The sequence below is a fragment of the Neolamprologus brichardi genome, chromosome 12 (genome assembly GCF_056152115.1).
Source record: "Neolamprologus brichardi isolate AB-2024 chromosome 12, ASM5615211v1, whole genome shotgun sequence".
Taxonomy (NCBI): Eukaryota; Metazoa; Chordata; class Actinopteri; order Cichliformes; family Cichlidae; genus Neolamprologus; species Neolamprologus brichardi.
In genome coordinates this window covers 24,665,785-24,692,935 of record NC_142115.1, presented here as the reverse complement: position 1 = coordinate 24,692,935, position 27,151 = coordinate 24,665,785, and the positions used below count along the sequence as shown (strand labels likewise).

Below are 27,151 nucleotides of genomic sequence, written 5' to 3'. Positions count from 1 at the left end.
TCACACACACACGGAAACTCAAGTTTGCACGCCAGTCTTGAAAGCACCTTTAGTCCAGACCTTTTAGTCTTCTGTTGCTTTGTGCAGCATGTCATGTAAACTTCACTCCACTTTGACTGTGTGAAACTTTGTTCGACCGCCTTCTGTGTTACATATATAACATGTAATGTCATGCTCCTTATATAAGAGGACCAGCTGGGGGTTTACTATAGGCTGCTAAGGGCTGATAATACACGTCTATCTTCAAGTGATCAATCAGTCGTTTCACAATGCATTCAGAGTCACGGCATTACTAACTGCCTTTTTAGAAGTCATAACAGCTATTCATATCACCCAATATTCATTCACTCTGAAAAGCTCTTTCTCCATCAGGTAAACACAGAAGAGCTGCAGAGGGCTCGACTGCACTCAGTCCTGTATTTATTTTAAACAGATCAATCATCAATCCTCTGCGATGAAAGTGGCAGCAGACAATGCAAAGCTGCGTGAGAAGAAGACACAGAAAAAGTAAGGGGGAAAAAAAAGACCTCTGGACAGAGAGAATAAATGGACACGTTTATATGGAGAGACGTAGGTGATTAACCTCTTCTGAATGAGATTACTGACATTAGGACTGGCCCATTGCCTTCAGACAGGTGTGTGCAGGTATGCTTGTGTGAGTGAGTGTGTGTGTATGTAGGTGAGTGTTTTTCCATGCATGACTATGTGCGTAATGGCCCTGCGTATTTTTAGCAAACACTTAAAGTTTTTTTTCCCTGGAAATTGCAGATGGGAATCTACTTTCATCTGTCAGGAAGTCTGACTAAAGAGGTCTACGTGTAAAAAGCTGGACTCAAGGCCAAACACACAGTGACCTCAGACCGAGACCACGAGGTGGATTACTAGAAGTGAAAATAAGACAATGAACTACAGACGAGTTACTGAAATACACCCACTTTTACTGCGTTCCATTTGCCTCGGAAGTCGGATGTCGGAGCTGGAAGTGACGTCACTCCCGAGTTGAACGTGTTCCAAAAGGAACATCAGAAAACTAATGAAAAACAGGATTTGTTTGGTAGCAAGGTACAGCTACTTATCACTAGCAACACAGCACAATCGAGCCTAGCCCTGCATATGGCTTAGTCAGCTTTGCCAGTCACAAATATATATCAGTAGAAGTGTTGAGTTTTTACAGTTTTACTAATGTTTACATGTACTGCCATCATCTTGGATGAATAAGTGAGGGTGGCGGGGCTGCTCCGACTTTCCGAGTTGGAAGCCTGACTTGGGGGTTAGTGCCAGTTGAGAATTCTGATTTTGTATACCTAGGATGCATCTAGGTACACCTATTCACATGTTCATCAATACAAATATCTAACTGCCCAATCACATGGCAGCAACTACAATGTATTTAGGCATGTAGGTTAAGATCACTTACTAAAGTTTAAATTGAAAATCAGAAAGGTCAAGAAAGGAACCAAAGACTACCTTTCTTTTAAGCAATCACACTCTTAACAGAAGTTTTTGACTTTTTTTTTTATTTGTGCAGCAGATGTTGCCGCGCCCTCCACCTACTTGCAGCTGAAGAATGTAGACTGAGCAATGCTCCATTTACAACCACATTCAAATCCTCACATTACTTCTGCAACCTACTAAATAAAGATGAGTTTAACGGGTCTCAGATGGAGCTTTCATCCAAATTTCACAAATCCTTTTCCATTTATTTCCAGCTTTATCTTGGAAATATTGGGATGTAGGCCTAGACATGGTCAACATAACCTGCTGAAAATCAAACCAAGCATTGGAATGGGGAAGAAAAGTGATTTAAGTGACTTTGAACACGGTATATTTCAGAAATGTTTGAGGCTGGCTAGATTAGTGAGTGAAATATATTCTACCGGGATTTTTACCACATAACCATCTCCAGGGTTAAAAAACTGAAAATATGGACAATAATGCCTTGTTGATGCCAAAGGTCCGAGGAGAATGCCCAGGAAGACAACAGTAACTCAAATAAACACTCGTTACAATCAAGGTATGCAAAAGAGCATGCCACAACACATCAAACCTTGAAGCAGATGTGCTACAGCAGCAGAAGACTACAACTGGTGCCACTCATGTCAGCTAAGGACAGGAAACTATAGTTTGCTGGACAACAGAAGCTTAAAAAATAAAACAATGACTCGAATTCTTCTGCAAAATTTGGAAAGTAAGGCCAGAATTTGGTATAAACAACATGAAAGTATGATTCCATCCTGCCTTGTATTAATAATTCAGGCTGATGCTGGTGGTGTAATGTTGTGGGTGATTATCTTGGCACCCTTCAGTCCCCTTAGTACCAGCTGAGCATTGCTTAAATTCCACATTCTACCTGAGTACTGTTGCTGATCATGTCCATTCTTTCGTGAAGACAGTGTATCCAGCAGGATAACGCACCATTTCACAAACTTCAGCTCATCTCAAACTGGTTTCTTGAACAAGATCATCAGTTCACTGCACTCAAATGACCAACACACTCACCAGATCTCAATCCTATAGAGCACCTTTGGGATGTGGTTTCACATCATGGATTTGCAGCCAACAAATCTGCAGCAACTGTGTGATGCTATCATGTCAATATGGACCAAAATCCCTAAGGAATGTTTCCAGCTTCCAACACACTACTTGCTACGTGGACCTGCTAGGGAAAATCACGCCTTTATGATTTCAGATTCCAGCAAGTAAATGAGCGGAAACGCACCACAATTGAGCAGCCTCTATATAACAGAACATCTGAGCTCCATTATATACATTACCGCCCCAACAAAACAGCTCATATAACTAATAATAACTCGTAAAAAAAACTAAATATGTATCAAATTTTTGTTTTCAAGAGAAGCCATGTGTTAATGATGGAAGTCAGCGTGGACAGTTTACAGGCTCGGGCACAGCTGTGTTTTCACAGCGCTCCTGTACTGAGAGGAAGCACTGGATGATACGCACACACATACATACACACATAGCCAGAGAGTACAAACAGTGAAAAGTATGCACACATACACACACACACACACAGGCAAACACTGTTAACAGTACCATTAAGGAACTTTTTTCAACATTAAAAAAATGAAGCAAATACTTGGGGGATTTAGTCAGTAATGGCTGCTGTAAAGAAGAGAGCTCTTACAACAGAATTTACAACACATTACTAAGTGCCATGCTTTAAGATGTGCACGGAGAGGAAAGCTACTTTTATTATCGGAGGGGATTGTAAATGTTGGGTGAATGTGCTCACTTGTCTGAGCATGTGTCTGCGTTTGTATGAGTGAATAAGCGAGTGTGTGGTCTTACCTCAGCGTCCTGATTCTGCAGACTGTAGGTTCTCTGCAGAGCACGAAGTGATGCCACGTTTAACTCCGATTCCTCCAACAGAAGCTCCAGAAGCATCACTAGCTGGTCCGACGTCAGCTGAGGAGACAACGGTTTATGATATTAATAGCTCTGACTAATCTAGCCAGCCTCATAAAACATATTGAGGCATTATTAAATAATACAAGGGGGGGGGAAAAACTCACATTTTCCTTACACCAGCAGCTTCAAATTACCAAACTTGCAAAAATTATCAAGACTAGCTGAATCATTTACATGTTGGATCCTGTGCACCCACACAAGCACATTTGCATTATTTTCCGCGAGTTAGATTTTCTCCTCCGTGATATGAAAGCTTTGATGAAAAAAATAATACATCAATAAAAGTCAGGCAATTAATGCCGCCTTTCAAACAGAGGAAGTGGTGGAATAATAAAACAGCTGAAGTGGTAATTAAATAAATATGGTAAATAAAGTGAATCTTGTACAGCTGGGAAATATTACAGAATAGGCAAAAGACAGATGAACGGAAAATATTAGGGCAAAGAAATTAAGTTGTCTTTTCTGATTTTGTTCTATTGTAGAGAAACTCAGAGGAGCACTGTTCAGGAACACAGTTTTGGGCGGGGGGGGCATCTTTGACAACGTTTCTGCTCGTAGGCTGCGAGACTGCAGTGAAATCCCCCACTGTATCAATGTCAGAGACTAAAAGGTTTTCAGGAAAAACTAAATGCCTGACTGCTGCTTCCTAATCGTGCATATATTGCTTGTGTTATCCTGAGGTAGACCTGAAGGAAACAATCTATTTTCTTCTTGTGATTGCCATCTTCAGGGACAGTGAGTTTAGATGAGTATTCTGAGGATGGATGTGGGCAACGATATGAGAGAGTGGCTTCCTCCTCCGGAGACAGCTGTGCCCAGCCTTGCTTGCCTCTCTCTTGGATACACCCAGCACTACCGGCCACACTTCTTCTGTGCTCCCAGTCTGGGACACAATTAATGGCTGAAGGCCCCGTAGAGACTAATGTGAAAATAAGTATGAAGTGGCTGTGTGTGTGTGTGTGTGTGTGTGTGTGTGTGTGTGTGTGTGTGTGTGTGTGCGCGCGTGCGTGCGCAACTGAGAGAGGCAGGGTGCGTGGAAGTGAAGAGAAAGTGACACAGAGGAGAAAGCCACATTCTGCTCTTTCTGGATATGATTACCTCTTTCTATTGAGGTGAACGCAGCCAGCAAATGCGTGATGAATAGCTACATTTGTGCAGTGTGTTGAAAGCTATTTATGGTAAACAACCTCCTTAGTGCTGCTGGGAAATACCTGATCTAAAACCAGGAAGTACATTAGCATGTACCTGTTGAAGCTGAGGGAATAACACTCAGACTCAAGCTGGAAAACATTCAAATCAAACATTACTATCGCTGCTACACACACACAAATACTGACGATCATCCAGCTCTGTGGAAAATCTGATATCCAGTCTTTCTCTTCACCCTCTATTGACTCTCCTCGCTCCTCATCCCTCCTCCCTCCAATTTGTGAAGGCTGAGTGTTTTCTAAAGTGCCGTCTCCATCTCTAAAGAGTCTCTTTGGGGCCCACCCATGATCCTTCTGACTCTCCCACCCTTCCCTTTGAAAAGTGAGGAGCAAGCTCTTTCTTTGTCTTTCTCTCTCTAACTCTTTCTCTCCTCACATCCCTCTGCGGTGACTGTGAAAGCCTGTTGTGTGTTGTATATATTTGTGTTGCCATGGTGGTAATCAATATGTCTGCAACAGTGTCTCCAAAAGCAAATTCCTGGTCAGTGATGGTACATTACAAACCAACTTACATTGTTATTATTACCCTCACACGCGCACAGACACTGTACACATTGAAACACGATCGTCTCCCTCATCAGTTGTCATCTCCATGGTGAAGTTACCATCACACCACACCAACACTATCGAGCATACATCAACAAAAACACAAACAGCTACTAAAGTACTTAAGCTACTTTATACTCCTTCTGTCTGTTCTTCAGAGGAGAATACTGCACTTTTTTTTAAACCTTATTATGTGCATAATTAGTTAGCCCATGATTACTCTGTGCTTGGGTAGGGATCTTTACTTCTACAACTAAAAACTTTAAAACTCCTAAATTACTTCAATTCCATACTAAATCCACATTTTTGCCAAGTTCCCTACCTCAAGCATTTTTATTCAAATCCTTTTTTTTTTTAAAACAGTGGATACTTAATTGGGTTAGTTAGAAACAAAAGGAAACTTTTTAATTTACAAGCACTCTTTTAGATGGGGTAGTTACAGAAGAGGATTAGGTCCACTGTTTTTTGGGGGGGACTTATGGGAAAAAAAAGTCATGACCATTCCCCCCGCCGCCCCGATCTGTCTGTAAAAAAAAAAAAAAGAAAATTAACTGAATGACTTGAATTAAAGGCAGAAAAAAATAACAAGGAAAGTTCACTGGTTAAAAAAAGGCTATTTATTTTTCTTCTGTGGGCAGGTATTTATTTGGTCAAAAAGGTTCTGGTTAGTATGGAACATTTCATATTGGTTTGTGTAATTTAAACCAAAAGAACTCCCACACACCTATGCTGCATTCACGTTGGTGCAACATAAGAAAAAAGTGGGTTGTTTGAGGCTTATACAATTTACCCTGAAGTGTATATTTTGCTTGTATTTGAGGTATGTGGTTGTGTACCGAGTTATTTTAAAACAGAGAAACCAGATTTGCATCGTTTGTCCACATGACTGTGGTCTTTGTGAAAATGTATAAATTTTAAAGATTTGTAAAACTTCTCAATTTCATTCTGGGGTTTGTGATAACCAACAATTATGCAAAAGTAAGACAAAAATTGTCGGTGGATATTTTACATATTGCACTGGTTGAGCAGTGGAAGAAACATGAATATACACCATTTTTAAGTAGCTTAATAAAAACCCAAAACTTTCTGTGATGTTAAAGTGTTGATACTTTAATAAATGCTGACTTTTTAAATATGAGATATGGGAACCCCTGGTTAAGAGTAGCTACCTGCTCAACTTGCTTTAACTCATTTTCTTTTAAGCCTTGCAGCATCCATCAGCAAACCTGAGAAGCCTGTATCAGGTGGAAATCTGAAGTGAGTGATATAGCACTTATTCACAATGCTGTCTCCTCCTACGCCTGTAGGACTGACTGTACAACTTACATAACATTATGTAAATGTATATAAAAGGTCATTAATGTTATCACAATGATGTGATGAATAATAAGAATTTGGTAAGTGTTTAGGCAAGGCAAGGCAAGGCAAGTTTATTTGTATAGCACAATCCAACAACAAGGTGATTCAAAGTGCTTTACAGAGACATTAGAAACAAAAACAAATAAAAAGCAAAATTGATTAAAACAAGCAAACAAACAAACAAACAAACAAACAAAACAGTATATAAAATCAAAACAGATAAAATCAGAACAGTAGATAAAATCAGTAGTTAAAATGTAAGTTTTGAAATTTAAGCTTAAGTGCGGATTTGGTGCTTTATTTAAATGCAGCTAAGAATAAGTGAGTCTTCAACCTGGATTTAAATAAACTGAGTGTTCAGTTTAATCCGCTTTTATGTTTCATGTTAAAATATGGATTATGGATTGAGAACTGCTGTACTGCTGGGCTTTTACGAAATTCTGACTTCAGGGTAGCCTGAGCGTGGACATGTGTGTTAGTGGATGAAAGAGAGGAAGAGAAAGACCAGTTGTGGGTAAAAGGTGAACTCTACGGATGAGTACTCCCTTATTAATGGGTAGAGAATGGCACACCAACACAAACAGCTAATAGAAGAAAGCAAACACACACACTCGCGTCAAGGCTAGGTCATTGGTACCTAACAATAGCACTTAATAGTACAGTGCTGAAAACCCCACTGACGGGGGAAACATATCCCTCTCTAGCGCAATGATTTGTGTGAAAAGTTCAACACACACACACACACACGCGCGCGCGCACACACACACGCGCGCGCGCGCGCGCACACACACACGCACACGCACACACACACACACACACACGCACACGCACACGCACACACACACACACACACGCACACACACACACACACACACACACACACACACAGAAGAATTTGACCAAATTAAAGAAGCATTACATTCCCATGCTGTCTGTTAAAATTAAGGAATGTCAGGAGGGAGACAGTTCACAGTCGCTCCCTCTCAGATGCACAAACGCACACATTCATCCACATACACGCTAAAGACTTTACACATAAATGAATCTACGCACCAACGTACAAACTCCGCATTGTTACAAACCACTAGCAGGGGTCATCTGAAACCAGTTGTATGCTGAATTACACCTTTCAAGAACCTCTGGGAAATATGCTGCTGAAATGTCTCCTCTCATACTGACCTCCAAACCTCCACAGAACAATGACACACGCACCCACGTGAGAGCATGTATGCGCAAATATACACTGTTTGCCTCAGTGACTGACAGCTCAATGAGACACAGGATATGATATCCACCCCAAACTATAAATGAAATAAGGTATATATTGCCTTGTGTGTAGGTGCGCGTGTGTGTGTATATATACAGTCGTGTGCATGTATTCCTATGAGAGCGGGAAGAGTTGGAGAAAATTAGAGTTTGAGAGTAATTGAGAGTCAAAAGAAAGAAGCAGCTACATTTTGTGTGCGTGTGTGTCAGTACATGCGTGTGGGTGTATAGGACTATGGGACTTGTATTAGTCATACTACTGCTGCGGTGTAACACATTTGCACAGCACAAAATCATGTGAAGCTCAACAGAAGCTTTATTGTGGGATTTCTATCCTTAATACTGATCACCATAAGGAGCGATAACGAGGGGCAGCTGACTCCACTGCATCTCCTTCTTTAAGATTGTGAAAAACTAAACAAAAATAATGATTTTTTTTTCTTTTAAGAAAAGGTAAATCTTAAATCCTTTCTGTGCCTATCTAACAATCCATCACTTGTTCAGCATATCCATGGCAACAGCACTCTTGTTCTGTACAGTACATAGGACAGCGAGCCCATGTCAATTTTCTGCAGCCTTTATGCATGCACAAATAGATTCAAAACATTAATATAACCTTTACATCTTCTGTGTTAAATCAGGTCAGGATCTCTACCTCTTTTATTCTCCTTAGCTCAAGCAGCCAATCACCATTTACAATCACATTACTGCAATAACCTCAAGTAACCCCTGGTGGGTGACTCATCCCTGCTTTCGCCCACGTTTCTGCTTTCTGATTTGAATTTTTAAAAATGCTTCTATTTCTATATCCTTTTTTTTTTTTAGCACTTTATTCATTGGTGTGTTTTTTGCTTCCACTCTATTATAAGATGCGTGCAACCAATTACAACTGTAAATAAAAATAAAAAGGGCAATGGCGACAGCAATGGTTACAGAAAACAAAGGCAAACAACAGAAAGGAGACGACAGACAAAACAGACGTCCTACATCCTGAATTACTTTATACTAAAATTAAAGCCTGCAAAACAGAAAAAATGCGGTAGATCAAATCATCTCAAGCTATGTAAACAAATAAAAAATTAGTTATAGCCAGGCAGTACTGAAAAGTTGTTCCTTTTTTGTTTCCGTTTTGTTGTAATTCCTCTATGAAGTTATCTTTCAAGACTAAACTAACTGTATTGTTGAAAGGGTACGGATTATAACTAACACTTTTTACAGATTGTGTTGTTTCTTGTCAAATCTTGTGTAGTAAGAGTATCAGTTTAGGACTACTGATATTCTTTTTCTAACTGTAACTTTACTATAATGCTCAGCGTATCTTCTAACTCACTCCCACTACAGTGGAAACCTCCTAACATCTAGGGGAAAAAATGGTGATTGCATTGAATTTTGTTTCGCATTTGGAACCGCTTTTAATTGCAAGGAAATTGCACAGGTTGCCTGGTAGGAGGCAACCAATCTCCAAACGATTGTGGTCTGACTGACTGTAATTACTTTCGAAGGTTTTCAAATAACTGCCATCTAAGACAGATTGCCAGCACGTCGCAATAAATCTGAGTCTGTTTGTGCTGCAGAGACTCTTTGTAATAGGGGACTCAAATGGTTGCCAGTTGTTTGCGTTCTAATTATTTCTGTTTCAAATTTATAAAGTTTGGGCTGAATTTAAGCTGCTCCTTTGAATTTCTGTGTATGTAAACAGCAAGGAATTTACAATAGTTGGCAAAAGATTGAATTTTTCCATCTATTGCCTTCAATTTATCAAAGTTAATTACAATATTAAAATAAACTGTACGTTAGACACATGTATGTACATTAGAATTAATATATATCACTAACATTTTATCACCATCTTGATGTACCCAAGTTGCTTTGAAAATGGCAACTGACTGAGAGTAATTGCAGACCCGACCACTGTCTTCGAAGCAACCATTTGCAAGTTTAGTGCACACGGTTGCAACCAATGTTTTTCCTAGTGAGACTGTAGAAGTAAGGGATTATGGAGGGAATTTTCCCCATTCTTAAGTTAAAGAAGGACAGCAATGGATTTCCAGCAGACTGCAAGATACTTCTGATTTTCACTAATGTTTCTCAGTTGATAGCAACATTATCACAAACTGCGTGTAATTGCCAACCCATTAAGCAGAAATTTATAGCAGACTGATTCTGTCTCATTGCCGTTGACCACAAATTCTTGCCGTCTTGCTCCCCGCTCTGGGGGGCGTTTCATATCCTCAACATAAAGAAAGTTGTGTGATGTGAAGATCATAAAGTCTCTTAAATCAAATTTCTGACTTGTGATTTTGTCCCATATTAAATAAAGTTTGATCTGAACTAACACAACTGCTTTCTTTTCCTCCATTACTTCCCCTCAGTTCCGTCTCTCCCTACCTCAGTACCACAGGGGAGAATGTGCTGCTTGTTCAGTCACATTGCATTATGGGGGTTGGAGACATTGACTAACTGTGACATTATAAAACCAAACTGTGATTTCTGAGAGGCCATTGAATCATGTGTGTGCATGCACGTGCGTGTGTGTGATGCCATTCAGCCGCTCGGCTGCCTTTTATGTCTGTCTGACCGCAGGCTCGTAAAAACACATTCTGGCACCAGCAGCTAAAGGCCTCAACCCACGACTCAGGTACTAAGGTTTCACTCTTTCTTTTACTCAGATCACCTCCCTTTCTTTCTCCCTCTGCCTCTGTCTCCATGACTGTCTGCTCCCCGTCTCCATACCAACTGCCTTTCACTCTTTCTTTCAGAGCTCCAAACTATGTGTCTGGCTCCTTCAATTAAAGCTCCTACTTGCATCTCTTTTTGCCTATTTTTTTTTTAACAGTGTATTTAAAGGCCCAAATGTACATCTGCTCAAACCATAGTGGCAGGACTGAGCTTGATAGAGGAACAGTACACCAAGCAGCTGTTAAAGTTCTCTCAACAGACATGACAGCATAAACAGCATCACACACACTTACACTATTAATTAGCTCGTAACTGCTCTATACAGCTGCACGAAATTAAAATGTGCAGGAGAAAAAAAACACAAAAAAACAGGGCAGATGGCCGAGAATAAAATAGTAATCAAAAGGCAAGAAAATAATATAAAACCAAATAATTTGAAAGAAACTTTCTGTGTCTTGGTTACTTTTTGGAAAGTTTTCAACCGCTTCTCTGAAATCTCTGAACCGCTGCTTTACTTTTACTGTTTAATCCGTTTTTGCTTCTCAATGTGTACTCCTACCAAGTGAAATGATGTGCAGTGAAAACAGACTCTTACTACCTTCCCCAGAAAGAAACGCTTTATTTAATTGTAACATCACATGATCACTTATTAGCAAAAGGACCCTGTTACACAATAGTGGTAAGTCTCTGCTGGTGTGGAACAAGTGTGGGAGACTTTAGCTGAAGGTGCAGCAATATTGAGATGACCCTATAAATATGATAAGTGGCTCGAGAAGAATAAATTCATTCACTGTGAGGATATAATACTGCAATCTTGTGGGTTCACAAGGTCCAAAAAGACATTACAAAAGGGTCTGATGACATAGGTTTTGTAAACCAATTTTGGGTAATGGATTGGAGTCCACACACACACACACATGCACAGGAGATACTAAAAGGTTACCTATGAGTCACATGCTGCCCTTTCAACTTGTGCAATGGAGCCATCCTCTATTCTATCATCTCCTCAAATGATGTCACACCTGCTGTTGCTACAGCATGGTGATGATCTCACAGATAGTGCCGGTCACAGACTGATGACCTCGGTGATGACCTACAACTGTGCCTGTCTATCTGTAATTTAATCATTAATATCCCTCATTCTTTGTCTTTCCGAATTGGAAACCAGCCTAATCAACAAACCGGAATAGCTACAGATGCTGGAATGAGGCAGTATATATGCATGCGTTTGTGTGAGTTACTGCGGGTCGGACTGTTGCAATCGTTCAGGGGATCAAAACATATAGAGGGCTTTTGAGGGACAGATATAGGGGAAGAAGCTCTATCCTCACAGTACAATAGCTGCTGAAATCAATTATTTTGTTCATTTATCTCCCTACACAAATATGGGCTGACAGCACGCAAAGGGTCAGGGATATTCACCGTCCTGAGAACGAGAATGAAAAGCTCATTTAGAAAACAAACAAGCCTATGTGCCGAAATTAGGTTCTCTCAGTCAAATGTGCTGGAATCAGTTTTGAGGGCGTATACAAAGAGCAGCTTTATTATACACTCTGCACGTTAGCCTGTGTTCTCGACCCTAAATCCCCAACGTTTAACCCAGCTTATGTACATTCATGATTATGTAAATGCATCACTTTTCAAGTATGTTTAATCAGCAGCTTGCTGTTAGGGTGCATAGCTGCCTGTTTCCCCCCCTTCGTTTTCTTTCTTGGCCTCAAGTTCACAATCTCAGGCCAATCAAAAAGCAGCATGAGGTCACAATGGGGTTGCGACTGACGGGTTAAGCTTAAAAACCACACACAGTGGACCTGTAAGTAGGGAGGGACTCAGTGGGGAATCAGCAGCACATGCACCAACAACATAAAAAAGAAAACACCTGCACAAAATGAGTGTGCAAGTATACACAAGCATGCATTGAGGTGTGTACTTTGCTGCTCTTTAGATGGTTTTCCATCTCTGCCTCAGCACTTTGTTCTTTCTTTGTGCGCCGCAGAAGGTGGGGCGTTTGTTATGTAAAATTCTATGTTCCTGCAATTTGGCACTGATGATGAAGGCAATTAACATGTTTTCTCTCCTACTCATCACCACCCTGACTCATACTTATTCACACATGCACACACCTCCAAAACAGGGAGAAGTTTAATTAATCTCTGGCACTTTGTGCTTTGACGCAAGCTGCAAATCTAACTGTCTCCAGTGGATGCCTCCCTCTTACTGTTCCTCCTCCTCCCACAATCCTCTGTTTAAGTTCTGATGGACAGAGAAACAACTCCTCAAACAATTCAGACCTGGCTTCTTTCTTATCTACACAACCTTTTTTTTTCTCTTTAATTTTGCAAAGCTCAATTCCCCTGTGGTACAGTCCTTACTACTTAGTGTGCTACTGCTAATCTGGGAAGGCAGAGAAAGGCAAATGCCTACTCCCCAGTGTGCCACAAGAATTACATTTCTCAGAAGGTTATAACAAGCAACCTTAGATCCAACGCACCTACAAGCAGGTGCCCCAAACAACTAGTCACAGTTACAACAGGAGACCGAACCCAGGTCTCGGTGGTGGCTGCTGAGTGTTTTGCCCCTGCACCACCCGTATGCCTTTGAAAGAGAGAGGCCTTTCAAACAGAGCAAGAACAAAAGGACTGCTGTTTGTGTGTTGGGGGGGGGGGGGGGGGGGGGGGGATTCTGTAGCAATTGTACAACAGTGACACAACCAAACAGCTGGACGTCAGCTTAGACAAAGAGAGAGGTGAGGAGAAAGGGATTGTGGAGAACAGAGGCATATAGGCGTTTTTGTGCAGCTACACAAGGACAAAGTGATGGGAGACAAACTCTTATGAAAGCAGACAGAGCATAAGCCTGATGATAGTCTATATTTTTATCACCAAATCCACTGACAATATCAACATAACTTTGAGTTGATCCTTTCAACTAATGTTTTATGCATATCCAAAGCCAGATAATTCTTTCAAATCAGTGCAACAGATTTCTGCAACTTAAAACAGAGCTCTACAAACTATTTTATCCCTGTCTAAATAATTCGAGTGGATCTACAAGTTAAAATACATGCCTGTCAGAGAATTGTCAGTGAATTCTTCAGAGACAGACACACACATGCACAGCAGATTTTTCCTTTAATATGTAAATTCCAATAACAAGGTTGTTAAATTATACGCAATTTGAATATAAACATTTACTCGTGCTGACAGTTCACAAAAAAGCCTTAAACTTACCAAATAAGAGCCGATGTCAACTTTATCTGATACCAGCACTTATTAAGTAAGTGTCTTGCAACTTTTTTGATTTGATCATCAACATGCTAGATTTTAGTTGAAGCATTTGATTCGTCCCAGATGCTCGACACAAATACAATTCAAATACCTCACAATTTTCAAACTGCACTCTCTTTAAAGGCATTAAGTATAAATGCATGAATTGTGACAAAGGCTGGAAATAGCCTCAGTTTAATTTCCTTATCTCATTTGTTTTAGCCCTATACTTGGAGGGTGAGAGCAGCCTATGGGGTGTGGTTAAATATTACCACCGGGGTAATATTTATAATAAAATAAAATAAAATCCATTTTCATATAATGGATTTGGCAGATAAATATCAGTGGTGGTTTCTGTTCTAAATTATAATAATTACAGGGGTTAACAGGGCACAGTAACAAAAGCACACGGGTCAAAGCACTTTTGTCGGCTTGTGCAACAGAGTTCCACCACGCCATTTTGGATGTGGTTAGGTTTCTAAATGTCAGCATACACAGTGAAGGCAAAAGCATGCACACAAACCCACACTGGCAGATAGGACTCTACTCAAGCTAGGTTTACTCAGATGACAACAATAATAAGGGTAAAACACAAACATGCATCAGCAATGACCTCCAGTTTGGAGTGACAGCATCAACTCTTGTTGAAAGATACACTGAGAAATCTAGATTAAAAACAGGATAGGGGAAAGGAAAACATAGTGGAAAAGAAAACACAGTGGGCGATAAATGGGAGGTGTCTGCCAGACATAGTCAAAAACAAAGAAGGAGCGGCAGCAGGGAGGCTAATGTTGCCAGACCAATCAAAAAGAAAGGTCATGTTCAGGAAGAGACTGTATGAATCCTCTTGTGGCTCAAAGTTTAAGTGTCTTTCTGTTTGTGTGCGAGCTGAGAAACTTGCCTGTGGCTTGCCCGTATATCTGTGTGTATGTGTGGAGTATACTGCATATGTGTGTTGTCTCATGAGTGAACTCTGGGCTTGGTAGGTTGAAGCAGTCTGAGCTGACAGAGGTATGTGGGATGGACTAAACCCAGATATCTGCTGCCCAGACAGACAGACAGACAGACAGACAGACACACACAGCTGTGGAGTCATGCGCATCCACAAAGAGCCAGATACACACACGCACACATACAGACACAAAAGGGGGGGAAGATATTAGAGAATGAAGGAAGACGCAACAGAAAGAGGAGAGATTAACTTACACAACAACCCGTCTTTTTTCCTATTATGATACCACACTCAGCTTTGCAATATATGATAGACTGGGAGAGGAATATTTATCTGTATCTGACTGTAAATACTAGACAGTACAAGAGCATTGAAAAGATTCAAATTGTGGGCCCTGTCATCCCCCGGCAGGGTTTTTTTTTTATAACTTGACATGTCAACAAAATTATTGTTTTGTTTTTGAATATTTTTCTTCTACTGTTTTATTGCATTTATTTCTTCTTAACAGGGCAAGAATCGACGGTGTCTGTGACATTTTTGTTATGAGAACATTTCAAGAGCTAAAACCAGACCTAAAAATGCCAATAATTCCCAGCAGGCCCCTTGTTCCAAATTCTTAATTGTGATGATCTTCAGCTTTTCCTTGTCCTGTGTGAAAGAAATATTTTTAAAACTGTGGGTTAGGCAAAATTAACAGATAGAAGATACCCTGTTTTTTTTTTTTGTTTTTTTTTTTACAATTCTATAAACCACATGATTTATTGGAAAAACCTGACTCATATTTCAGAAAATGAGTGGTTTGAAAAAACATATTTAATCTGTCTCCACTGATGAGCAGTTAAACCACTAACAGGTGAAGTGAATAACATTGATTATCTTGTTACGATGAAATGTTCTTGATGTCACTTTGAGACGTACCACCCAGCACAACATTGCTCCAGACCAACCATGCACTTCCATGGTAACGACACTCCCCAATGGCAGCAGCCATCCTAACGGGACAATCCAACCAGCTACCACACACAACGGCGAACACGACAAAGAGCACAAAGCACGGACCCAACCAACAAACGCCCCAGACTCCAATCCAATCCTGGTGCCAGACACTTAACGGAGACCCCACAGAGGTCCAGTACCTCAATGGGTCTCAAAGGGGGGGCCATAAAATTTGTAAAACGGGGGTTTCTGGCAACAAGCCTCTTAGTGAAGTCATAGTTAGGTGATGGATCTGTCTCTGCTTCTCAAACAGTTTTAAAATGTCTCTAACGTTAAAGGAAAGCCAATGCGGCCATTAACACATACACCCACTCACATGGAGTGAATAAGCGTAACCCCAACAAATGAAGAACAGGGGATTATAAGCCAGGGTTTCTCTCAGACAGCACCCGCACATCAGACACTTAGTGTCAAATATTTGAGTAATATTATTGCACTCATTCACAGGGATTTCTGTAATCATTGGATCTAGTAGCATACAGCTGACATTACTTTGTGTACATGTGTGAATGTTTGTGTGTGAGCAGTTTTTTTTTCTTAAAGCCACTAAATATGTCGGGGATACCCGAAAGAGCTGTAGTCTCCCCAGTCATTACCAGGAAAGACAGATGTTGTAGCACTCATCACTCCGCGTTTATATGTGCACACACAGACACACAAACACCACATTGCGCGCTGTTTCCTAAACGATGCGGGCAATGAAAACAGCGAGGTGACGCCTAAATCAGATTTTATGCGAAAAGCATTGATTCATTTCCCACCATTAAAAAGCTACTTCCATTTTACAGCCCAGCCCAATATTAAACATGACTCTACACTAAATGTCTGGCTGAAGTGTCGCCGGCTTTAACATCACGACCTCTGCGCTACACTGCGTTTTATAGCACTGCATTATACTCAAATGTCTACATTTGTGTTTGAACGGACTCCAAAATGAACGATGGGCATCTGTGCCAGTGACAAAGTGTGGTGCTCTGTTTCTACGTATTGTGGCAGACATATTCAGAAGGCTGATCTCTCTCGCTTCGTCTGTCCCTGATGTGTTTTCCATGTGTGCTGGAAAGACAAACACAGCTGCACTTTAATGACACTCAAATGCTTCAGGGATTCAGAATGCATGTGTATGTGTGTATGTGTGTGAGTGTGTGTACTTTTTTTTGCTTTTGACCACTTCAGTGAAAAGCCTATTGGAGCTACTCTCGTTCTATACAACTACTCTTTACGCCAACCCCACTCTTCTTCAGCAAAACTCTTTGCCTTCTCGTATATTTCTATATTTGTGTGTCCGTGAGTGTGCATGTGTCCGCGTACGTCAATATTTATGCAGACCAAATTGAATTTGAGACCTTGAGGTGAGGACACATTAGGAAAATTCGAACATTTTGGCTCATCCTCACTTTCTGACATGTATTTAAAAGGTTTTTTGAAGGTTAAGATCTGGTTTTAAATGGATTGGGATTAAGCTTTTAGCTGCAAGTTGTACAAGGCTAGAGGATGCACACAAGACAGTATTACTAATGTGTGTGTGTATGGACAGGTGCACATAAACACCCATTTGCAGAGCAGCAACAACCGGCATACACACACACACACACACACACACACACACACACACACACACACACACATATATACATCACATACACGAATGCACAAACACAGATGGTGGGGAACTCCGGATGAGACGAGGGCGCCAGTGAGCTTCAAATGACCCCGAAAACAGAAACGCAGCTGAATGATAAATGAGACAAATAGGCACTGGCACTCTATCCCTCTCACTTTCTTTCTGTCTCTCCCTCATTAACGCAACACAAATGGAGCCATCTCCACTTCACCCGACTCTAAACATAAGTCTTCCCATCACTAACACTTGCAACCTTGATAAATTTTAATTATCTCCTCTCACTTTATTTTTGTCTAGCTTTTTGCTATCTGTCACTAGGAAAAAACTATTTTCAGCATGACTGCAGGAGAAAGTGGAAAACTGGGTGTAACTTTTACAGACTTTGCGTGTCATTTCATACAGTAATATCCAATTATGCTGCACCGTGAGTTAAACTCATTATAGGAAGCATTTACTGGATTTATGGATTATGACATCAGGTCTGTCATGAAACTACTTCATCCCTGACTATTTATTCATTGAATTAAGCACAAACTAGACTGAGAAGTTTCCACGGAAGGTCACGTTGGATCAACAGCTTATTGATGCAAAGCAATTGTGAGAGAACAGTGAATCAAAGAGCAGTTGTTTGCCGCTGATCCCTCAATTCCCACACAATCTGTCCTTCCTGGTCAGCACTTTGCACAACAGATACTGCAGAAGATGACAAAGCTGTAAAGATACTTTTATTGATCTGTTGTTTTGCTCGTGCTCCATTGTCTCAACATGTCCTGGACTCACCCTCACTCCCTATCTGTAGCTACATTATATGTGCCGATGTGTCTTTCAGGTGGTTAATGTGTTATTTGTATATGTTGAACAGACAGTAAATGTACTCATACTTCTCTACAGTTTCTGGAAATTGAAAACTAAAAGCTCAGAGTGGGGAGAATAAAGTCCATATATCTGCCCATTCTATCTCATGTTTATTTAATTTTTGGCTACTTATCATTGTTCAGTCACACATAGATTAGATATACAGGTGTACAGTGTTTATGCATTTTGTGAAATATGTAATTGTAATGTAGTGCCAAAGACTCACATGGCTAGAAAAAAACTCTTTAGAGGGCATCTCCATTTCTATCAACACAAGTTCAAATGGTGTAACGCAAAAGATGTATTACTAACAGCATAAGAGAATAAATGGATGCAGATGATAAAACACAGCTAATAAGCAAAGATTATCCCCTCTGGTTTGCAGGCACCTATCTCACTACACCCACAAAGCTCTGCACTGTGGAGATGGTTTGCTACGGTTCAGTAACCGGAAATCACATGTAAAAGTTCAAAAAAAATAAAGCTTAAAATAAACAAGTGATTATGACTGAATCCACTGGTTGCGGTGCTCCTACTGAAGAGAAATACATGAATTTTGTTTTTCATATTAAACTTCGAAATCAGATTAACTGCCTTAGAAGACTGCACATCGCATCCCTATTTAAACTCTGCCTCCTGCCTCCCTGAACTCTTCATCTAACACCCAAGAGTCCAGACAATCTGTACATCATATTTACAAAAAAAGCTAAGCTTTGACGTCAGTAACACAGGCCTGGAGACCACCAGTTTAAAGGGAAAATGTTGTATTGTTCAAACAGTTGTGAGTTGGTACTGCCAGTTACTGTAATGAGATGCATTGCTAAAGCTCCATTCATGCAGGCCTAGAGAACGGTGAGTGGCAGCCACCAACGTGTGGCTGTCACTAGTGTGAAACTGGCAGCAAAGAGGTAAAGGACGTTGAACAGAAAACATCCTCATGACTGCTTTGGTTGGTAGCAGATTGCTATGATGCAAGTCAGAAATGGAGAAGGTTCACTGACAAAGTAAAAGTTTTAAAACTTTTAAATATAAAAACTTTTAAAAGTGTGTTGTTATTGCAGCAGTAAGACACACAGCTCTTACTTTAAAGGTGAAAGGTCTCCATTTCTGGTTTACGTCACACTTCCGAGTTTCACTACTACTTGGGAAGTAACAGCAAGTGTTTGCAGACAAGTCAACGTCCAACCACATGCGACTGCAGCTAGCAATCAAAGTGATCACAATGTGGTTTTTCGGTCTGCCACCCTCTTTGTGACCTGGCATCAGCCAGCAGCCACTCGCAAACTATAACAATCTATAATTTGAACGAAACCTCAGCCTTCAACCTCCCATCACACCAACACTGACTATAACATGATTGTTCAATAAGAAAAGTCTAAAATTTAAAAAAGTAGAACTAATCATCATAAAATCACAACCACAGCCGAAGGTCATTTTTTATTCAATGTATTATCGAAAAGGAGGTTTTCCAAAAACTCACATGTGCTCCTGTGTGTATTAAAAGCTTCATCGTGATTTTATTTAAAAACAGTGGGCTGCCCGTTTCCATGTAATGGGCTGTTACACGAAAGCGGACAGAGCCAGAAAGCAGCCCTTCGCTGATCCCCAGTTGGTGATGACGAAGAAACACACACACACACACACACACACAAACATGCACATACACTTTCCCATCCTGATGTGAAGTCTGGCCGGAAACAGCCATTTCCCTGAATGTTCCCATCTCTCCTCCGGCATACTCCCTCATCCCTGATTCATTGCCAATAAATCACAGAGAGAAAGACACACACAGAAAGAGTGAGACAGAGTTAGAAAGGGGGAAAAAAAGACTGATATAAAGAGTAAAAGAAAAGGCCGAATAAACCAGGAGTGAAGCACACTGGAGACTGGAAAACAAAAACGAGGGAAAACCAGATGTGTCCTTGTCAACAGTACACAGGGGCGGAGTTCAGATCGCCAATTATGGCTGAGTGCAATTTGAAGCAGTGACGTCTTATTGAAGAAAACAGCAACACAGATGCCATGAAAAACACCATTACTAAACGGATATGCTTTATTTTATGGCTACTGGTCAAACTCTAAACAACGGCAAGAAGAGGAAGACAGATTCAGAAGGGGAGGAAAATAAATACAAGGCTTTCGGGCATACGTGCGTCTCGGACTTCCTTCTTAAGACTTTCCTGCAATTTTTACACATGCACACGCAAAACATTTAAGTCTTTGTTTGCAAAACATGGGCTAAGGATTAAATTCTGTCTGTCTTTTGTGTGGGAACATCTCCCACTCCTCAGCTATGTTTACAATAATCAAAGTCATGAAGAAGTACCAAATAACACTGATTGAAACTATTTCCACATTGCTCTCTCTCGTGTTTCCCATCTGCTACTTACAGAAGCCCACTATGAAAGGGTAATGTGCACCACCTGCAAACCCCACCCAACTGAAGAGGCTTTTGATCATAGCCTTCCTATTGTTTACTCTCCAACAGGGGCCCCTGTTATAACCACTACTACTTCCCCTGTCGAACCAACATCAATCAACATCGCACCTCATTACAACACAAGAGATTTCAGTCACCACTCAAACTCAGTTCATTTATTCACGGGTTTAAATTGTCTCCTAAAATAGAAGCCAACATATATGTCCTTGCGGCATACCAGAGCTGCAAGGTCCGTTTAGTAACTGCTCTAGAGCAAACGGAAGTAGAATTTAATTTCCACACTGGACATGCGTATCTTTAAAATTTTAACCTAGAAGGCATGCAGTATAAAGTTAAAGTTATCAATAATTTCTCACAAATTATATAATTATAAGCTGCAGCTGCTGAATATTGTGATAATGCCAGCCCATGTGACAACGTCTAAGTCAACTGCCCTCCTTCTGTTTCAAGAGGGTACACTTTAACCACCGAAGTGCTGTTGCAAGACAGGATGTTCTTCTAAACCTGTTGTTGTTGACATTTCCATGGCAACAAACACAAACTTGATGATGCGTGTTTCCATAGTAACTCGTGTCATTAACCAGGAAGATGCACACTGGCGTGTAGGTGCAAATGAGGTGACGGAGTGACACTGAGATGGAAGCTGATTCATTGTCAGCGTATTCTGCTGCATCTGTGGCCCAGAGAAAGATGTCCCTGTTCTTACATACATTATCACTCTGAGCCTGCAGAGACTCTGTGTGTATAATCATATGGCAAACCGTGCAATAAATACTACAAGGCTAAAAATCTTTTTGTGTGGGGTTTTAAAAAAAAACCCACAAAAAACAAAGCATGGTGAAAATGTGGAATCATACAATTTAAATGAAATGATTAGAAGTCCTCGGTTAATTATGACTAAAATCACAATGTTTGGGACAATAAAATCTCATTGATCTCATTGACACAAGACTCGTGCATGCTTACATTCACAAAGGTTTGCAGTTTGGAATTAAAAATAGTGTGGTCTAAAACAATTTCAGCTGGAATGAAAAGAATTCAGGATTACACAATTTCCCAGATATGTTTATCCGGAGAAGGAGCTATGTAAACATGCTCTATATACAGAACCTTATCACATCTGCGCTAAATACAGCAGGACAAACTGAACTAATACACTGTATTCAAGTAAAAAAGTACTTTAAAAAAGCCTAAAGTGTGGAGGTTGTTTACTTGATCAACATTAGCAATATTAAACACCCAGATTTCAATTTAACCCCATTATAGGAGTTTTAAAATGTTATTGTAACTCGCCTGCCATTAAACGCACAAGAAATTTCCACAAGCCACTTTTTCCATGAAGTTCCATACAGCTAACAAGGCTGGACTGAGGTTTTAGGATAAGCTTTGGTCTGTTACGATGCCCACTGACCATTTCCCAGCTATTTAATATGGAAGCTAGTTGATGATAAAGTACCAGATCAATTACAAATTGCTAACTGCACAATCAGAACAGACAAGCAGGTTTTTGCCAAAATAGTTGGCCAAGATCTCCAGTTATTCACAAAATTCCCCTACAGGGTTTCCTGTCTTGATCAGCAGGGGCAGATGGACCCCCTCATTACGGAGACCACAGATGAAAATGAGAGCAAAATGAGGCCCATTACCACACGGGCGTGACTAATATCCCTCTTCAGACCTCTCCACGCACGCTGGACACATGCACACATATCAGACGTGCGCGCACAACTTACACGTGTGGACAAGGAAAATGCTCGGCGTGCACACCGAGATGCTTGTAAATCAATAACGTTACACAGAAACAAAGACGAGGGGAAGTTGGTAATAAACTTTGGCTCTATTAAATTGACCAGATCTTGGGCTGCTCTGCAGGGGGTGTCTGGCTCATGCACTTTATGAACCTATAGGTTTGTGTCGGTGCGTAAATGTGTGTATATTCCCTAATCATCCCTGATGTCATTAGTGCTAAACACTGGCTCAGCCTGATTCCTCCCCACTAAATATCCTACTTTTTCTCTTGCCCCCCTCACTTTTTCTTCTCTTTCTTCCTAACCACCTCTACAACAACTGACCAATGCTGCATATGTATCCACACATGTGTGCTTCATCTTTTCAAATATCCACTCTGGTCCTCATTTCCTCAAATGTCTGCAGCGGATTCATTACCGTACTGGATTCCACAATCATCAACCTCTAATCCACCGCTAGTCTAGCGCCAGCTTGAGGTCCAAAAATCCTGTTTTACCAATTTGTTTTCCCCTTGTCCTCTACTTTTTCTTTTAACCTTTTATTCCCGTGGCTGTCCTCTTTCTGTACAGTCATGCCATCACCTATCCCCCCCTCTTGTCTCAAGTAGCATCTCCCATTTCCCCTCCCTTTGTCATTTTCCACTGAAGCTCATCATTTTGTGGCTTAGATCTATTTTAAGTTTAAGTTTCAGCTGAATTGATCCCAAATAAACCACAGGAGATACAGAATTCAAAACAGTGATATCAAGTGTTTACAATTTTCCATCTAATGATCCAATCATAGCCTCATCACTGATACACCTCAGCTATTTAAGTCAGTCCTCTCTTGCCTTCCCGTCTCTGGCGTTTTATGCTCCTACCTTTGGTTTTTCTCTTTACCTTTGCTGATCAGATCTGCAAGGTGATTTATAGCCTTACAACAGGCTGATAGATGGAGGGAAAAGGAAAGAAGGAGTAGTAGATCAAGAGGAGAGGGGGTGAGGAGAAATTGGACTGTTTGGCGTTTGAAGTACATGAAGGAGTAATATAAAATACACCTGGTTGGTCCATGGGGCACTCTGTTCGCTGAAACAAAGGGAGGGGAGGGAGATGCAGGGGAGGAGAAGAGGAGAGGGCCGGGCCGCAGGGGAGAGAGGGGAGAGGAGTGGATGGATTGGGGGGGAGGGGTCACTCAGTGTTTCCTTTCAGGATGGCTTTTATGGTGTAACTTCAAACGCTGACCTCCCACACCCCTGCCCCTATATCCCCCCTGCTCCCTCGTTCCATCCGTCCGTCCGTCCATCCGTCCCTCCCTCCTCTTTCTCACTATTGTGCACGGCCAAGTGGACAGTAATTGGCTATTCTTTCGTGAGGCTGATTTCAGCACTCTCTGCCCCCACCCCACAGGAACAGTCCCTTTTGCTGCCCCATAGAACTAAGTGTATTTGTGTATATATATGTGTGTGCGTATGTTGTAAATAAGCCAGATGATAGGTATCAGGTGGGTTGAAGGGAGGAGGGGGTGGGGGTGGGGGTAGGGGCCGCTCTGACATTTCATTCACGTGTGCTCCAAATTACAACACAGGGTTTGAAAGGAGCTGAAGCTAATCGAATCCAGAAAAAAGGTCACGCTCCAACATGAGATCTTATTTAAAATAAACTTTTAAGCACACCTTAAATATGTATACCCCTGCTTTCACTGAAAGCAGCAGTACAAAGAGAGAAAATGTGAAACCCTAGAAATAAAGTGGATGTAAAGAGCAGTGTTTTATTTCCTCCTCCAAAATTTTATTCGAAGACTCCGGGGGCACCTAATTTATTCATGACATAAAATACATTGTAGAAAAAGATGAGTAGCTTTGCAAATGTTTCCTACAGTGTACAACATCTGAACATATTGCGAGTGATATATAAAAGCTGCTCCACTCTCGCTAATGACTTCTGGCCCTCTGTGGCTTATAGATCAGTGTGTGTTCATTAATGATGCAGGCGTGTGCAAGTCCATGTGTCAATTAGTGGGTGGAGGGGATTAGCCGTCTCCAGAGATTCCTAATTAACACTACACATACTCGCACGGGCTAAAGCATCATTTTTGGATTGTTTTTAATGGAATTTTTACTATTTTATTTGCTGGTAAATGAGAAGAAAACTGTTTGCAAAGGAAAGTTCCACGTCAGAAAGTATCTCCTCAATGTCAAAAAAGCGCAATGATGTCCACCTCCCTGAGAGAAACACAGACACCTACACACGCACACACACTTACCAAGGCCACACACATGCTATGTGATGTATACAAGCTCTTAAAAGGTTAAATATGTAGACAGAGGACACAACATAAACACAGACTTAAACAAGTACAGGGCAGACTGTCCTCACAGACGTAACACATAAACAGAATTAGGGATAATTGTGTTTTCAGACAAACAAAAAATACTGTAACGATCAGCTACTTTAAGTGGAAAAAAAAAAAAATCAAGGTGGTTAGAATGAAAGAGGCTTTCAAACAAGCTAGGGGACATGTCCAAGAGTTAGAAGTAGAGCAGAGTGAAGGTAGATGGAGTTTTTAATACAGCAGAGTGCCTCCTACCTCTTTGTAGTTCACCTTGGGCTCCATTCTCTTCCGCTTTCTGCCCTTCCCGTGATGACTCTGACTGAGGAGGATCCATTTTACAACCTGCAGGAGGGAGAATTGGGGGGATGAAGGCGGGAAAAAGAAGAGCGTGTAAAGGTAGACAAGTGGAGACAGCAAAGTAGCAGGGTTTGAGTGAGAGGGAAGAGAGCGTGAAGGAGAATCAGGAAAAAAGGGGACAACCGCAGAAGAAATTATGACAGGGTGTAATGATGACACAGACAGAGAGAGAGAGAGAGAAAGAAGGGGTGTACAGTAGAGAAAAGAGTAAATAGCAAGAAGTAAATGTAAACCAAATCATATCTCCATGAAAAAAAAGTAAGGTTAACAAGCCATTAGCATGACAGGCACAATAATATATAACAGTCTACAGCTCCTTCCTTCTCACAGGCTCACACTCACTCGTGCTCCAACCCAAACAAGTGGCTGAGACAAAAGAGTTCTAGTGAAAGTATGTTGTTGTAACAGAGCCTGGAGTGCAACAGCCAATCACAATCAAGGCCAAAGTCATATCTACCAACATTGGTTCCTTTTGTTCCACATGAATTCACAGAAACACACGACTACAGGAAAAGTCAAGTTCCCAACAAGTATGTAAAGTAAATGTAAAGTATGTAAAGTAAATTAATCACGTCGACAGCGCAGTCGCTTAAGCACAGTTCCTGTTTTAAGGTAGTTAAAATACAAATAATTACTTTTTACAGAGATACAACTGGGAGAACTGGAAAATATAGGCAAAGCAATTAAGAACAAGATGAGAGCTTTACGGGAAATCTGATAGGCAGCACAGAATGACACGCAACAGATGTAGAGCGCTGTGTGCCGCACTTCACTCAGAGACAGACAGAGGGAGAGACTGAAACGAAAGTGAGCAGATGAGAAAAAGAGAGGTAAAGGGAGTGCAAGAGAGGTAGAGATAAGAGATGGTATCAATCCCTGTGAAGCGGAGGACACAACCAGATGGTAGAAAAACAAAGCAAGTAAAGAGAAACAGTGGCAGAGTAACACACCGAAGGAAACGAGGCTGATGGGAATCAGGTGACAATCATATCAAGCAATCTAAGGTGCAATATTTGAAAATCTGAGTGCTTCCTTGCCACTCCCTGAAGATGAGAGGAAGGGACAGGGAAAGAAAGAAGAGGAGGAAAGAAAGAGAGAGAGAGAGAGTGCCTACCTCTGCTTTGACTTCTTCCACCAGCCTTGCCTGCGACCACACGGCGCTCCTTTCATACAGCCACTGAACGAGAGAGAAGAAGGGAAAGCAGTGAGCCGGGGGCAAGTGATCAGGACAGAGTGGAATGCTTTGCAGAGGCAGAGAAGGAGAGAGAGAGAGAGAGCAAAGCAGGAAGGGGAGGGAGAGAAAAGAGAGGTGGGAGGAGAGGGAAGAGGTGGGAGCGCTATCACTTGTTCCTCTGACGGAAACTCGCAACTTGACTCCGGAGGATGAGAGAAAGGAGTAAAGAGGAGGAAGGGGTGGTGTACGAAAAGGAGGGGGGGATCACCTGATTTACAAGCAACTACAGGACTGATAGTCACCTTAGTCCTCCACCATTACACACACACACATATATGTGCAGTCATTCATGCAAGCGAACACCTACGCACCCACAGCCCTTACTCTCTCACCTTATTTAAGCCCTCAGCAAAGCCGCTGCTCAAGTGACGTGAATCACGCACCAGAGCGATGATGCCATGTGTACACGTGTGCTTGCGGGTGTGTGCGTGGAGTGGGGAAAAAGAAGGAGACAGACAGGAGTGCGTGGAAGCAAGGTGTTCACAATGTCACACAGCTCACTCACACACACAGGCAGCAGCGACACACGATATTCGCCTCATCCTCAGCCTCAATCCACGATATGCACTCCACAGACGTTCCCACGCACACACACAGAGCCGCACTGTGTTTCAGGTATTAGCGTTACCATAGCCACACACACACACACAAAGTTCAATACTATAACTGGATGCCTGCGTACTTCTCTACAAGTATTATACAAAAGTGTCTGCTGCTCAAGCAGAAATAGCATGAAGGTGTGCGTACAAGGCAAGGATGGAGAGACACAGAGAGGTACAGAGAGAGGGAGGTTTTGAGAGTGGGTAGTGTAGAATGTAGTGAGTGTTGAAGTACTAAATTGCCATTGTGTAACAGGATACCACACATAACTCTTGCTGCCT

General features: G+C 41.3%; 1 protein-coding gene across 2 annotated transcripts in view; it reads right to left on the bottom strand.

Annotated features, from left to right (window-relative positions):
• The window catches only part of aopep (aminopeptidase O (putative)), an 89,880-nt gene that overhangs the window by 12,894 nt on the left and 49,835 nt on the right, over window positions 1-27,151 (bottom strand). For both annotated transcript variants that reach the window (XM_006789804.3, XM_035907341.2), the window contains exons 13-15: window positions 26,151-26,213; window positions 24,935-25,021; window positions 3,310-3,426 (exon numbers count right to left, since the gene is read on the bottom strand). In XM_006789804.3, the coding sequence (XP_006789867.2) occupies window positions 3,310-3,426; window positions 24,935-25,021; window positions 26,151-26,213 (267 nt within the window). The remainder of the gene's footprint in view (window positions 1-3,309; window positions 3,427-24,934; window positions 25,022-26,150; window positions 26,214-27,151) is intronic.